This window comes from Calypte anna, chromosome 5A (genome assembly GCF_003957555.1).
Source record: "Calypte anna isolate BGI_N300 chromosome 5A, bCalAnn1_v1.p, whole genome shotgun sequence".
Classification (NCBI taxonomy): domain Eukaryota; kingdom Metazoa; phylum Chordata; class Aves; order Apodiformes; family Trochilidae; genus Calypte; species Calypte anna.
The window spans coordinates 27,433,441-27,449,037 of NC_044251.1; the positions used below are offsets into that span (position 1 = coordinate 27,433,441).

The 15,597-nt window shown below is 41.3% G+C and overlaps 1 protein-coding gene across 1 annotated transcript in view; it reads left to right on the forward strand.

Moving 5' to 3' along the window:
* The window catches only part of LOC103527667 (ras and Rab interactor 3), a 145,757-nt gene that overhangs the window by 103,150 nt on the left and 27,010 nt on the right, over positions 1 to 15,597 (forward strand). The window contains exon 20 of the mRNA XM_030452492.1: positions 1,969 to 2,083. Within this exon, the coding sequence (XP_030308352.1) occupies positions 1,969 to 2,083 (115 nt within the window). The remainder of the gene's footprint in view (positions 1 to 1,968; positions 2,084 to 15,597) is intronic.

The window sequence follows — 15,597 nt, forward strand, 5'->3', positions numbered from 1 at the left end:
ACTGGGACTCATGCAGAGAAAGGTCCTGGCTTTTAGAAAAGCTTTCTTTTTAATTCCTCTGTCCAAGAAATTAATGTTTTCTTGATATATTTCCACTGCATTTTAAATGATTAATCATTTTAACAAGCCACCCTTCTTTTTTCTGGTATTAATATCCAGAGTCCATAACTAGCCTATTTTTAAATTCAGTTTTTATAAAAATACCTTGACTCTCTTCTGCCAAAGCCTGCTATGAGAGAACAGATAAAGGTGAAGATTACTTGTCTTTGTATCTGCAGTTTAAAGCTTGACAATGAGCTTTAGTTAGACACACACTTAGGAGCTCACACAATACAAAAAAATGAGATTTTTTTTTTTCCTCCTTTTTTCTGCCTTTTTCCTTTTTTTTTTCCCCTTTTGTCTTCTATCTTTGCTTCTTTGTTTCTTCTTTCTGGTTTCTTTCCTCTTCCTTCTTTCCCCTTTTTCTTGTTTTTTCCTTTTCTTCGTAATTTCATTGGTTCCATTTGTGGGAACCAATAGCTACATTGGTTCCACTGTTTCCAACTCAGGGGCCTCTCATCAAATTATATGATTAGCTGATGGGAGGAAGTACAGAAGATTTAGACAGACCACTCTCACTGGTATCCAGTGAAAGAATACAGTGTGGTGGGCATAAATCAAAAGACAGGAAATTCTGGTTAAACGTTTAGAAACATTTTTTACTGTCAGGATGATCAGACGTTGAAACACGCTGCCCAAGAGGCTGCAGAGCCTCCATCCTTGGAGATAACAAAAACCTGACAAGACACAATTGTGAGTGACTTGCTGTAGTTGATGTGTGTTCAAGCATGGGATTTGGTCTAGATGGTCTTCAGAGATTCCTTCCAACCACATCTGCTCTGTGATTTCAAGGCCAGTCAATAAATTTGAAGTCAATGCTGCCATTCAGAGGGATCTTAGGCAAGCTGGAGGGGCAAGACTGGCAGGAACCTTCTGAAATTGAACAAGGACCAAGGCAAAGCACTGCCCCCTGTAAGGCAGCCCCCCCAGCAGGGGGGGTAGTGAGAGCTCTGAAGGTGTAGTGAGAGCAGCAAAGTGAGCACAGACATACTGAGGAGAAGCTGTGGGAACAAAGTTTGTTCAACCAGGAGGAGAGACAGCTTTGAGGGAATCGTGCAGCTGCTGCTCTCTGGTACCTACAGGGAGGTCACAGAGAAGATGGAGCCAGACTGCTCAGCACAGCATGGTGAGAGGACAAGAAGCTACTTATGTACATATGTACATTGAAACCAGAGGGGTTCAGGCTGGGTACAGGGAAACACTTTCTACCTCTGAGGACAGTAAATGGTGGGACAGGCAGTCTGGAGAAGTTGTGCAGTCTTAGAGATTCACCAGACTTGTCTGGACAAAGCTCTGAGGAACTTGGTCTGTCCTCATGGTTTCAACCAGCAGGTTGGATGAGAGTCCTCCTGGGATCCCTGCCAGCCTGAATAATATTCTGGTTCCACGCAAAATCTCTGCCATGAGACAGTGGCAATCAGAGCCTTTGGCCTTATGTCCAATTTGAGGACACTTGAATCCTTTCCCTCTCCATGACTTTCTTGCTTTAGACCCATCTGGGATATTTTAGGGTGAATTATCTGTGATTTAAGGCACTTCTGTGAGGAGGATCTCTTGACAAATTATGTGTGCAGCTTTATGCTCCTCAGTCAGTGAAATAGGTTGCCTTAGGCGTAGATGCAACACCAGTGATAGATAGAAACTGTGTTGGTTCCCTCACAGGTCTGAATTTTACCCAGATGAAACAACTCCTTTATTCTTTTTTTTTTTTTTTTCCATATAAAGTTCATCCAAGTGGAACAAAGCTAAAATAAGATCATTTGAAGGTGGATTATACTGATAAAATTCTTCACTGCCAATGAACAAAAATACCATTCAGAAACTCACATTGTGTAACTAAGGTCTTGATTCCTTTTTCTTTTTTCTCAGATATTCTTGGTTAGGAAAGAGGCTAATGTGAAAAACATGGTCCTTGCAGTCTGCCTGCCAGTGCAGAATGAGGCTCCCAGTGTGCTAGAGTACAACATTAAAGAAGAAAAATCAAGTAAGTTCTTTCCGTTTTGTAGTCTTGCTCTGACTGTTGTACTGAATTCTCTTGTGATCACCTTTATTTATGTACTCAGTTGAAATGAGCAGGTTGCTCTTGGGACCAGCAGCAGATCTTGCTTTTATGGTCTAGTTTTGTTAATATTTCCTGCAGCTGCTTTACCTCAGCTCCCCTGTGGTTTTTCACCTTGTGTTAAAACTTACAGTCTCACAACAGGAAAATAAAATACCTCCAGAAGAGCAGGCCAGCACTTTGATCAAGCAAGAGGAACTGCCTTTCACCAGGTGCAAGTCCTGAGCAAAGTGCAAGGCACTGACAGACTGAGCCTTGTTAACTCACTGACCCTGTTTCTATTTCTGCCACTGAATTTGGGGCCTGCCAGGCATCTACACCTTCTACATTCCCTTTTCATGCATCTCATACAGTCATATTGAACAATCAGTCTGCTTTCAAGACCTTACTGTTCCTGGGACACAGAGGAGTCTTGGGGCTGGTGGTATTGGTGCTGGTTCTGCTCCAATGACCAGGTCTGCCATGAGCAAGCAAAAATTAATTCCGTTCACAGTCAGCCACACGTGATGCAGCCCTTGGTGTAAAGTAATGCATACTACTTCCATTTTCCAATAAATATTTGTAAGCACAGGAATTTTAGGGTAATCACAGGAACATGCACTTGAAAGCGTTCATCAAAATAACTTCACACAACTTATTGATATGAATTGATCCACATCCCCTGCTACTGAGCTCTTCCCTGAAGCCAGCTCCCTGGGGTATATATTTTACTCTCTGCTAGAACACTTGTGTTTCTGCTGGTCAAGGTTGTGACTTATTTCTTCCCCCTTGACAGCAACACACGTTCAGTGCTCCTGCGTGAGGGCAGGAACAGCAAAACTTTTGCCACTTCAGGTGTCCAGATTAAGTATACAAGGGCAAGGGTTAGCCGCAGGATTAAGGAACTTTATTTAGTTATTTGACATTCACCTAGGGCTTAGGTTTTGCATGGTGGTGAATTGGGTTTTGATGACTGAAGTTTTTCCTTTGGATAGGAGTTAAAAAAATGAAGCCTGCCATCCTGAAAATGTCATTTATAGAAATACTGCTTCTTGACTTGTGTTCTGTGCTATAAAATGTGTTTCTCTGAGGAGAGGCAAAGTAGAATGTGGTACAAAAAATTCACTCTGAGCTAGCGTCGCTAGAAAGATTTTTGTGCCATGTTTCTCAAACAGGATTCCTGTTTCTAATTTATCACTAACTCAACACAATGAATATAAGGTGGTAAATCTTCTGTGTCTTGGAGTTATCTAATATATTGGCTTTGATTTATTGTATCTGTGTTATTCCAACTACTTTATAAACTTTATCTATATTGTCTGAATACTTTAAAATAATTAAGACTTCCTAAGTACCCTGGTAGGTCTGCTTGTGTTAGGTTAATGAAGTGCCCTTCACTCTTCCCTGCTATTCTGTAAACATCAGAGTAGGAGACCTCTGACCACCCTGTGTGAGTAGCTGCAGACCAGAGACATTCTCTTGCTGTGGAATGGAAGTCTGTTGAAAGTTTGGTGTTATGCTTACTGAGGGAGTGTACAGTCTATCAGCTGCATAGCTTAAGGACCACTGTTGACCTGCAGGGCTTTCCCAGGCATCTTGTCTTTAACTTCAGAAATTCCTCTTCAGTTCTTCTGTAGCTGCTAAATGGAGGCTTCAGTTTGCCACTGAACATCATAAACAGGGACGTGAATCCTGCTCTTTGAGTCTGTATGGAGTGGAGCTGGTGCCTGTTCAGTGCCCTTGCCTTCCCTGCTGTATAAGGTTTGATTTTGCTGTCCTGCTCCTAGAATTTCCTTGCTGAGTTGACACATAAGCAATGATCTGTGTAACGTGCCCCATGGAGAGCTGTTTGTTACTGTCTGAGACCTGACTCCCCCTAAAGGGTTAGAAGAAGTGGGAACAAGTTCTCCCCATTACCTTGGTTCAGCTCATTAGACTGACTTGACACATTCAGGTGTAAACTAAATGTTGAATTTACCTTGACATTTATAGTTCAGATTTTACAGACATCCTCACTTCCAGTTAAAATTCAAGTTGCAATCCCTCCCATCTTGCCAGCTGCTTCTTGTGGTTTTTATATGGAATCAGTGCAATCTCAACTTCACAAGTGACACAAGGGAGGATGAGCTATCTTTAGAGGTGACATGATGGCTCCGTGCCATCTTTTCAGTTATGTCCATCTCTTACTTCTAGATATGCAGCTTTAAACAGCAAGTTTTACTGCTCAGCCATTTGCAAAAAGCCTATCTCATACTTTTCAGAGAGTACCTGAAGAGGTTTTGCCTAGTGTCATAACGATGGTGTGGAGGTTGCTGCCCAGCCCCTATGGTCCACTTATGGCCCTTAGGGCCATTCAATGAAGAAAAAAAAACCCCAGCTTCCTAGCACTGCACTTCCAAGTAATGGTGAATCATTGGTTTTCTCTTTCTTTTCCCCATGTCAGATCTGCTTTTTTGATGTTTAATGAAATATTTAGGGAAGTATAGTGTTCTGAGGGGGATTTAATTGTGATTTCTTTTTTAAATGGAAATCCCCAAAGAAACCACTAGGTAAGAAACCTGTTTTCATCTTTCATGGGGAATTTCAATCTGTTCTATAGTCCTTAGAATCATAAAACAGGAGAATGAAGAGACTGGATTTTTAGGTTTTTCTTCTGATTCTTCATCTTTGGTTTTAATTCCTTAAGAAACTGGAAGGATAGGCCTGGTTGCAGCAGCAGGTATGGTAGAGACCCAACAGCAGATAGCATATGGTTTATCAGAAAGCTGAGAAACCAAATAATTTTCAAAGACTTGAATCTCTGTCTTTTCTTCTTGTCCTGAAGGATCCCTTACTTTCTGCTCAGAACAGTGAGTATCTCCCAGAGAGAAGGCTTGTTACAAGATTTCTTCTATTTAGAAATGCAGCATTGGAAGGATTCTTCTCAAGCTCTGCTAAAATCGGCTACTTTTTGTATTTTCAGCTCTGAGAGTTGTCTCCTACTTCTGCTTCATCCTAAAATGAAGCCCTGGCCTCGCATACTTTAAGAGCTGAACACCATTTCCTTAGCTGACTCCTACTCTTGGATCTTCTCAAGCAAGCTGGTTCTAACCTCAGGTCCATATTCTCTTTCCCCTTTAAGTATGTTGCACAGTCAGAAATCATTCCACATTGTAGGAGTATTAAAAACAAAAGAACCAGATGTTTAAATTAAATGTGCATGTTTGAAGTAAAATACACTGCAAGCTTGGAAGAAGTATCTGACTATGATAGTTCACTTGGTGCAGGTAGTGACAGTAGCTTCTACTTTCACAAAGAGTTATGAAGATATATGCCATGGGGTAAAGTCCTTTAACAAAAAAATGCTCTCGTGCTATAAACTCCCTGTAATGCTTGTAATGCTTCCCTTTTTCTGGTGAATCATGTGAATTACAGCTAAAAATAATTGGATTTCATTAAACATGAGTTGACCATATACCTCTCAGACATCTTGCACATTTGCTCTGCTGCAGAATGTGTGGTAATTGTTTTCCAGGCTCTTCTGTACCAAAAAAGGAGGATGTGTTTCCTTTTCAAGTGTGCAAAATGCCACTAACCAGAAGTATTTGAAAAGAATTTGCACAGAATAAAAAAGAACATGTTGTTTTTAAAAAATTTAAAGAAATAACTATGGAATTGATTTGCCAAGTCAGTACTGAACTCCTTGGGCTCATGTCCTAAGAGGTTTGAGGCTGGCCTGATCCTGCTTCCCCCATCACTGCAGTTAGCTTTGCTCACTTAAGGGTTTATTTTCCTGAGGCTGTTCACCTGAACCCATGTTGTGGATTTGCTATCCTTTTTCCTAATTTAAACCATACCTGCATGGAACCATACTCACCAGGCACTGCAAGCTGTTCAGAAGCACATCTTCCAACATGCTGAGCCAACCTGAGTGTGCAGCTGGAGGAGTGGGTTGTAGTGAAGCCTTGTCTATACTGTGGTAACTTCATTTATTACAAGAAAATCCTGAGATTTAAATTGAAACTCTGATCCTCTCAGCTTGTTTAGAGGGAAACACTAAATGAGCTGGAGCATAACAGAGGTCTTGAAATAACTTTAACATGATCAGATAGAAAAATCAAAATAAATTGTCTCCAAGTAATATAGAAATGTCCAGATCACGATTAAGGCCACCTTTGAAAGATGAGATATAGTGACATTGGACATAGTGGATTATATTCAATCTCTAGCAAATGACCAGCAGCTGCACTTCAGGTTATAAGGTATGGGCTTGTGTTAAGGACACACAATATACCTTGACAGAAAAGACACGGGCAGTTATTGCCCTCAAAATCAGTTTAAGAGTAATCACCAAGTATTGCTGGTAGCAAAAAGGATGTTTATAAAAAACAAAAATGTCCTGCCCTGGTCACCTTATTTGGCCTTTCTTAAAGTTAATCCAAGCTCAGGAAGTACAGGCTGGAGCCTGCTATGAAAGGCTTGAGACAGAGCAGGAATTTAGGAGAAGGCCACAACTCAAAGCACACGGCAGCAGTTTGCCTGCCTGGTTGGTTCTATGACTGCTTTAACCAAAGGAGACATCTCCACCATGACTGCTCATGAGGACTTGGCTGCTTTGTACATCTACCACCTCTGTCCATCAGGACAGAAAGAAGAGTTACAGCTGCTCTAGAGGTGTCAGGAATGCAGGTCTTATTGGGCAGGCAACACAGCAATTTAGACAAGCAAATGTGTTCATTCACACACGGTGTTTTAGGAAGGGTGAAATCAATTTTAAAAGGGAAGAGATTATTTAAGGGCTAAGATTTCACAATCTACTTTCTTGCCTTAATAATCCGAAATAGGTTCAGTCTAATGCTGTGAAAGCAATCTTAACTCTCAAAGCTGACTTTGTCCCACTTCTACACTTCAGTTCCTCCTTCCCAGGCATATGGGTGTGTGTGTGAGTTTTTTATTGTAGACTACTGCCATTTGAAGGATACAAAGGGCATGTGCAGTCAATCCGTCTCCTATAGCAGTAAGAGATGGTAATAAACCAGTAACCAGGGAGCAGTACGTTTACAGGAGGGCATTAGAGTAAATGGAGGTGGACTTTGTTCAGTTTGCAGGCTTAGCTCTAAAGAAAGCTGCTGAAAGTCCTGGTCTGCACAGCCCAGCCAGCCTGCGGTGAGCACACCTGGAATGGTGGCAGATCTCAGGTGCAAAGGATGCAAATTCCTGTCTGTGTCCCTGCCTCATGGGTCAGCAGCTTCAAGCACTATGTGGATATTGAGAAGGATATGTATTGAGAAGGATATATATATATATATATGGAAGGATATTGAGGTACTGGAGCGGGTCCAGAGAAGAGCAAGGAGGCTGTAAAGGGATCCAGCACAAGTCCTGTGAGGAAGGGCTGAGGAAGCTGGGGGTGTTCAGTCTGGAGAAGAGGAGGCTCAGGGGAGACCTCATCACTCTCTACAACTCCCTGAAAGGAGGGTGTAGCCAGGCGGGGGTTGGTCTCTTTTCCCAGGCAACTCTCAGCAAGACAAGAGGACATGGACTTAAGCTCTGCCAGGGGAGGTTTAGGTTAGGTATTAGGAAAAAATTCTTAACAGAGTGGTTGATCAGGTATTGGCATATTTTAATTTTTTTTTTTCCCCACAAAGAGAAATGACCCCCACAATTGCAGACAAAAACCTAAATATGTAACCTTAAAATTTCTTGAAGACTGAAAAAACAGAAGATATAGGAAAACATCCAATAGGAAGACAATCTCCCATTTTTTAAATTAACTTAAATTACTTTTTTTAAAATCTCTTCTGAACTGGGATGGAGATGGAAAAGGTGAAAATCTGTGGTACTGACTGAGGTCAGAAACATGTGATCTTTCACTTCATAGCTAAAGGGAACAAACTGAAGTATGTGCTGGTATTTGTGACACTGATTTCTAAGATGAAGCCTTTTATTTGGGTAGCACTTCCATATTTTCATGGGAGGTTTTCAATACAGGGCTGAGTGAAGCCTTGAGCAATTTGATTTGACCTCATGGCTGACCCTACCTTGAACAGAGGTTTGGACTTGAGACCTCCTGGGGTCCCTGCCAGCCTGAGTGATCCCATGAGAGAGAACCAGCCAGTGAGACTGTGACAGTGTGAGGGCAACCTCAGGGCTGATAGTTCTTAGAGGCAGATGCCTCAGAAAAGCAACAAAAGTAGTTCCCATTCTCTAAGTCCCGGGTTCTGAGAGAAATACTGCTAAGATTTACAGAGGGATGGTGGTGAAAAATGGTAAACAAAACATAAATATTTCCCAGGTTAGTGTTTCACCTTTGATCTCCCCCAAGCTTCTTTTCTTTGGTAGAGACCTTGTGTATGGGGCAAAGAAGAGATCATAGTCTGTATAATGCACATTTCCAGTTGAATTAACTGGAATGCTTGAAAAGGCCCAGTAATGCTCTATAGATGCAATTCTATGTCCTTCAGCATACTGCAGAGGTAAGCTTGCTGCAGGCTGAAATAGACTTCATCACGTGGAGCTAATGGCACTGCATGGCTCCTGGGATGGTTTTGCACAGGTGGTAAAGGGACTTCTCAGTTGGAGGTAGCCAGTCCAAGGAGTAAATGTACAACTTGTCCTTCTTGAGTCTAACCTTTGGAGAAAGCCTTTGGTTTATCAGAGGGCAGGCATAAGGGCCCATCAGAGAGCACATTCAGTTACATCTACTATCACACTCATGGTACCACAGTTCTTTTATAAATGTTCACTTTATCCAAAGCGTTTGGCTTCCTTAAGTGAAAACCTTGCAGCTTTCAACAACAGAAAGAAGAATTCTTTATACTGTAAACTAAGGCATGAAAAGCGGGAGAGGATTATTTATAGTTCTAATTTCCTTTGAACAGATGAGAAGCTAAACCTGACATTACAGAGTGAAAAGATCAAGTAATTTCTTTGGGTTTTTTATATCCCATGCTGCTATTCAGCAAAAAAGCAGATAAAGAGGGGACTGCCATGGCAACCACCTCATGAACCACCCCAGAGACTCATCTACCAGCCAGAAAGGATGTACCTTCAGCTTCAGATTTACTATAGAATATGATTTTACTGAATATATATATATATAGAAGGCAACCCCATCAGTAGTTAGGGTACTGCAGACTCATGAACACACATAGATGGAAAAGGCTGTAGGCACTGTCCCGAGGAGAGGCAGAAGCAAGGTTTCAGGTGAGTTCAGCCTGAAAGGCTGAATTCAGCTGAACTTTCCCAAGGAAGATGATGTTTTTGCATCCATTTTATAGACTGAGTGCTGAGGCACAGGTTACTGAAGGGGCCCAGCCAGCCACATACCACCAGTCCTGAACAAGTTCAGCTCCTGGCCAGCACTTTAGTTGCTGGTCTGCAGAAGGGCCTTTTGCCTGCTGAGCACTTGACTTTTGTCAGCAGTGAGGTGCCAACACTTCTCTGAAGTGGAAAAATTGGTTTCCTTCACAGTGTGGCAGCAGAATTGCCTGTCAGGCTACACAAAAAGCATACAAAAATGTCTGAATAGAAGTGTTTTCCTTTATTGTTGCATGATGAAGTGTGTGATTGAGGCAAAGAAAATGCTGTCAGCTCTGGGCCTGACTAACCTGAAAAAAGCAGTAATGTCCTGGAAAAAATAATAGCAGTTATCAAAGCTCTTGGGAGAGCTCTTCCCTTCTCTTGCAAAAAAAAAAAAAAAAAAAAAAAAAAAGGCTGATATCCCTAATTCCATCTCAGTTAAAGAAATAATACATTTCAGCAGTATAACTTGTCTGAGAATACATTTTTCAAGGATTAGCCAATCAATGAATAAAAGTTAGTGTATTTTCAGCAGGGGAAGATGGAAAAGCCTCTATCTAGTCAAACTTAAGCTTCAAATTTTAAGCAGTTTAATTGCATATAAGGAGGCCTCTAGACACACAGTGCAGTATCCTATTTTCCCATAGTAAATGACTGCTATTTGGTGTGGTAGGCACCTTTTCATTAAGGAGAGTAGATGACAAATGTTACCTTTTAAAATGGTTCCTTTTGCTGCCTACTGTGTGTCTGTGTGACAGCTCTGAAGATGTAGAGCTACCCTAGTTGTCTTCAGATTAGCCACCCTCAGACTCAGATAACAAACTGCCTGCATCACCCAGAGCTCAGCATAGGCTAATTTTCCCTGTTTATGCATGTGTTTCATTAGAAAGAAAAGTTTACCATCACTGATGGAGCTTTCTGGCATGAAAGACCTATCACTGAGCAGGTCTGATCAGCCCTGGACTCCAGCTCAAGGAATTCCGCTTTACTTTTGCTTTCTGCTGGATTTCAGCCTCCACACCTCTATGTGGCCTATTATAAGGGCACAAGAGATATTATTGTTGTCTGGTCTATTGTGTGTGGTTTGATTTGAGATAGAGACTAAATGATATCTAGTCCCCCAAGGATGTCTAACATAATCTTTCCAAGGTCAGTCTGCTTGGTAAGGATCAGTTCTCCGTTATCCCCATTGCTATTAACCCTGAAAGTTGAGTTAGGGTCAAAGAGTCCCCACTCCAGAGACTACTTTGAAGTGGAAGCCCATAGCCTTGTTTTGACTGAGGGCTTCGGGGATATGGTAAAGCATGGTAAGAAGACACAATTTATAACCTGTTATGCAAGTTCATAATTTCTCTGCACAAGGAAAGCATAACATCTCCCCAATTCCTGCTCATTTGGCGTGCTGCTATTTTAAAAACACAAACTGTTCTTATGTTTTAAGACTGTTGTGCAGCTGTTTTTTCTGCATTTAACAGAGCCAGGTTTCTGTGTGGTTTACAGGTTATTTGGGAATCATTGTTTGCTTATAGCTGATGGGGTTTTTTCCTTTTTTTTAAGCTTTCATTCTGAAGAGCTACCTCCCTTGTCTCCATGCAAACATTCTCATTTTTACTTTTGGCTTGAAACTGATAGGACTGTATGTAGGGAAAGTATGTTGGAAAGAAGCCCTCTGGGTCTTGCTAGCTTTGTTAATCCTCACTTTGGCTTTTTTGTTTTTTGGCCTTATTTTTCACTTCCAAGAGGCATAATGCAAAATCTGTGCATAATCAGAGCTAGAGACTATGCATGCTTTTCTAGGATAATGTTGTCTTACCCTACTCTTCTTAGTACCTTGAACATGACCCAAAACCTCTTACTGGTTCTAAAACAGCTACTTTAAATTGGTACCTGTAATACCAGTCCCCTCACCTCAGTGGCTAAACTGCAACAAAGTATAATTTTTGCCCTTTTTGTTTGCTATTTGAAGATAAACAGCAAACTAAGAAAGAGTTTAATAAACAAGAATTTAGAGGTGTAAATGAGGTAAATAAAATATTTCTTAAAATAAAAAGGGTAGTAAGGGCTTCACACCTTGGCCTTTGATTAGGACCCTCAAGGTCATTTAGAGTGCAATCCACTCTACTCAGAAGAGTGAGAATCAAAAGAGCGTCCACCAGGTTGGCAATTAGGTGGGACCACAGCTCTCAGAAACACAAATATCATTTTTTCCTTTCACGTTTTTCACCCTATTGACCTCTGCTGTTTCAGAGTGGGTTAGTCCCTTTCATCATTCATTCTTGGAAAGTGTGGTCTTCCTTCCTGGAAGTCTGTTGTAGAGAATGTGGTTTTGGGTACTGGACATCTACCCTTAAAATATTCAGAAAACTTCCTTTTTCTATATGATTAACCTTAACTCTCTGGTATTTTGTGATGTGTTTCAGAGACTGAAATAAACTTACCTTCAAAATAAATGAGAAAAAATGGTTCCTAACAAAAAGCAACAGTATGATAACTTATATTTTTCACATAAGGATTTGTTCTCAAGTTTATCTATACTACCTGGAAATTGTTACTAAGAACCAAACCCCAGGATTTCAAGTCACAGTGTTCTTCCTGTCACATGAGGCACAGTAGAGACCCTTCATATATTTGAAAGCTTAACTTATTTTACAAAGTTTTACCAAAGAAATTTGCCTTCTGAGAGCATCTTGTGAGTATCTATATTTAGTTTGTCTTTTCAGCCATATCATAGAATCACAGAATGGTTTGGGTTAGAAGGGACCTTAAAGATCATCTAGTTCCAACCCCCCTGCCGTGGACAGGGACACATCACACTAGACCAGGTTGCTCAAAGCCTCATCCAATCTGGCCATGAACACATCCAAGGTTCCAGTGTCTCACCACCCTTATAGGGAAGAATTTCTACCTCAAGTCGAACCTAAATCCACCCTCTTTCAATTTAAAGCCATTACCCCTTTTTCTATCACTACAAGCCCTTGCAAAAAGTCCCTCCCTAGCTTTCTTGTAGACCCCTACTGGTACTGGAAGGCTGCTATAAGGTCTCCCCAGAACCTGCTCTTCTCAACTGAACAACTCTCTCAGACTGTCTTCATAGGAGAGGTGCTCCAGCCCTCTGATCATCTTCATGGTCCTCCTTAGGACTTTCTCCAACACCTCCATGTCCTGGGTCTCCCCAGTCTATCTGAAGAAGCAGTGCAAGCCATGCATGGAACATCTACAAGCTTTAAGGTGTTTATTCCAGCACTGAAAAGGTGATGCAGGGCAAAGATCTGACAAGGAAGGCAAATGCTTTGAAAGAGAACAGCCATGTGCCAGACTGTATGTACTCAGCTCTTAACCCCTGAAATAGCTGGCAGTGCCCATGAACCTGCCATGACTGTTCGCATTGATTCCTGTAAGGAAAGCACAGAGGGGCTGCCTCACTTTTCTTTTATCTGGATAAGCTGTTGGAAGTACCCTTGAGGGCAGCCCTCTCAGCTCCTGTGAAGCACTATTCAGAGGAGTGAAATGACTGTACAACGTTTCTGCTCAAGCATCCTGCAGCTGAGGAAACAAGACCAGGAGGTAGCAAGAGTGCTGAACTAAAGGCATAAAATCTGAGTGGACACCAAGTGCTGCCCACCTCACTGGCAAATCTGGATGAGCCAAAGGTCAGTGAAGTGGCCAAGATCCCTGTGGCTGTTAGAGGTGACGATGGTCCTTTTTCTTTGCATCAGGATATGGACATGCACAGGGAAACAGTGAATTCATCTGAGGGCATCACCCCTATTCTGTCCCAACCTGAGAAGAGTGCAAAGCCTGTGTTTTGCCTCTTATTTACAATCATAGCATCATAAAATGGCTTGGATTGAAAGAGACCTTAAAGATCATCTAGTTCCAACCCCCCTGCATGGGCAGGGACACTTTCCACTAGATCAGGTTGCTCATCCAACCTGGCCTTGAACACTTCCAGGGAGGGGTAGCCACAACTTCCTTGGGTAACCTGTGCCAGTGTCTCACTGTCTTCAAATTAAAGAATTTATTCCTAATGTGTAACCTAAATCTTCCCTCTTCAAGCTTTAAACCATTTCCCCTTGTCCTCTCACTACACATCCCTGTAAAAAGCCCTACCCCAGCTTTCTTGTAGGCCCCCTTCAGATATTGGAAGACTGCTATAAGGTCACCTCAGAGCCTCCTCTTCTCCTAGCTGAGCAACCCCTATTTCCTTAGTCTATAAAGCAGCATTAATTTTATTCTGCACAGTACAATTCTATTCTGTGGAACATGTAGTTTAAAAATATATTTCTCTTACACTCAAGACCCAAGCTTATGAACGCTATATCACTTTCATAATTCATTAGTTTCAATTTCCTAGGAACTTCGATCAGTAAGTGATTTTTTTTTATCATGGGCAGAAGGATTAAACTCTGTAGGAAACCATAAAATTTAAATCCTATATGAAAGTGTTAGCTTAATGCACAAGAGAATACTCTGGCAGAAGTCCAGGACTGGAAAGTTTCTGTTGTTCCTTAATGAGGAAGAAAATAGAAAATACTGACAGTTTCACAGAAGAATCACCATCAAATGCAAGAAAAACGAAACAGACGTGGGTTGCCCAAGACAGTCTAGAACTGTAAAACAAAAAAGGAAATTACAGTTTAGACATCATATAGAAGAAGCTGAGAAGTCAGATTTCAGAAATAAAAAGACCTTGAGAAGAGAGAACAGATAAATGGTGACAGTGTTTTACAAGAATACGGAACTTGAAGGCCATACAGTATTCTCTAGAAGGTCATAAAAAAGTAATACATGAACCAATACCATGGACAGATATTAGGAACTTTCAAACAAAGAGAGCTGTGGCAGAAAGATACCACAAACACCATAAGGACTTCTACTACTGTGATCTAAATTTCCCTCTATCCAGCTAAAGCTCTGTCTCTTAATACCACCACCAGCCTAGTCCATGCATAAGCACCAGAAGGAGATTTGCACATGATCAGGGAACTGAAGCAATAATCTGAAGGAATTACATCACACCCTCACACAGCTCTCTGAAGCACAGCAGGTACAACAAGCACAGTGGATTACAACAAACACATCCACCTCAGCACTGGGGCTGTGGCAGTCACTGCAGACTTCTATTATAATACACAGGGGCAAGAAACTGATACCCAAACGTCAGCAACCAGATGTAGGAAGTAGGAAACTTTTACCTTGTACTGATCCCCTCTTTATAGCGAGTAAAGGGCTGAGGGTAGGAGAACAGCAAAGCTGGCCAGTGCTGCTTACTGCAAAGCTCACTGTCAGCAAGGTCATGGCAAATGTGTTTTGAGCCAGAAATTTGTCAAAGCAGGGAAATACCTGTAAGAGGTCTGTTTAGGACACTGTGGAGTTATAATCCTAAATCTTAAAATCAAAATAGGAAGTGGAATCACTCCTATAATTACAAGTCTCACAGTCTGACAGAATCTGGAAAGATAAGATCATCTCAAGTACATCCAAGTAGGACTTATGAGGATGGTTGTGTTGTCAGCAGTCCTGTATCAACCCAAGTCCTATAGAATAAGGATTAAATTCATTTCTTTGAATTCAGATGTCTCTGAAGGATTATATAGATATAATAAACAGTGAATCGGACTAACTGAACCATTAGAGAAGAAGAAGCTGAAGTAATTGGGTCCCGTGAGCCTATGTAAGCAGTAGGAAGATGGAAATTGGGCTGATTTGTCCATGTGACAACAGCACTAGCAAACAAAATTCTACAGGGAAAAATTAAAGAGGAAAGGAAGGCAGAATGCTCAGGGACCGTGTGACTCAAAACCAACAGCATCTGAATGGAGAAATGATGGGGAGATGCAAAGAGTGAAGAAAACATCAAGAGAGATTCTAGTTAGAGTCTGAAACTGGCACTTTTCAGAGCATGTTGGCATAGTAAAGGGAAAGATGAGATAATCATAAATATTTATAGCAGTTCATAATGTGGGTATGTCCTGTTCCCTTTCTGAGTTGAGGACACAAAACAGATCAACTGTGAACCACTAATTTGTAAAAAGAGTGGTTCCATCACCTATTAAAAATTTTCATTTAATTCTGATACCTTTGTTTCAGACCACTCAGAATTGCCCAAGTGATCTACACTTTTCCCCTTTTATTTCTGTAAAGTCACTTTTTTCCTGGGGGCTTCTAAGTATCAGGTG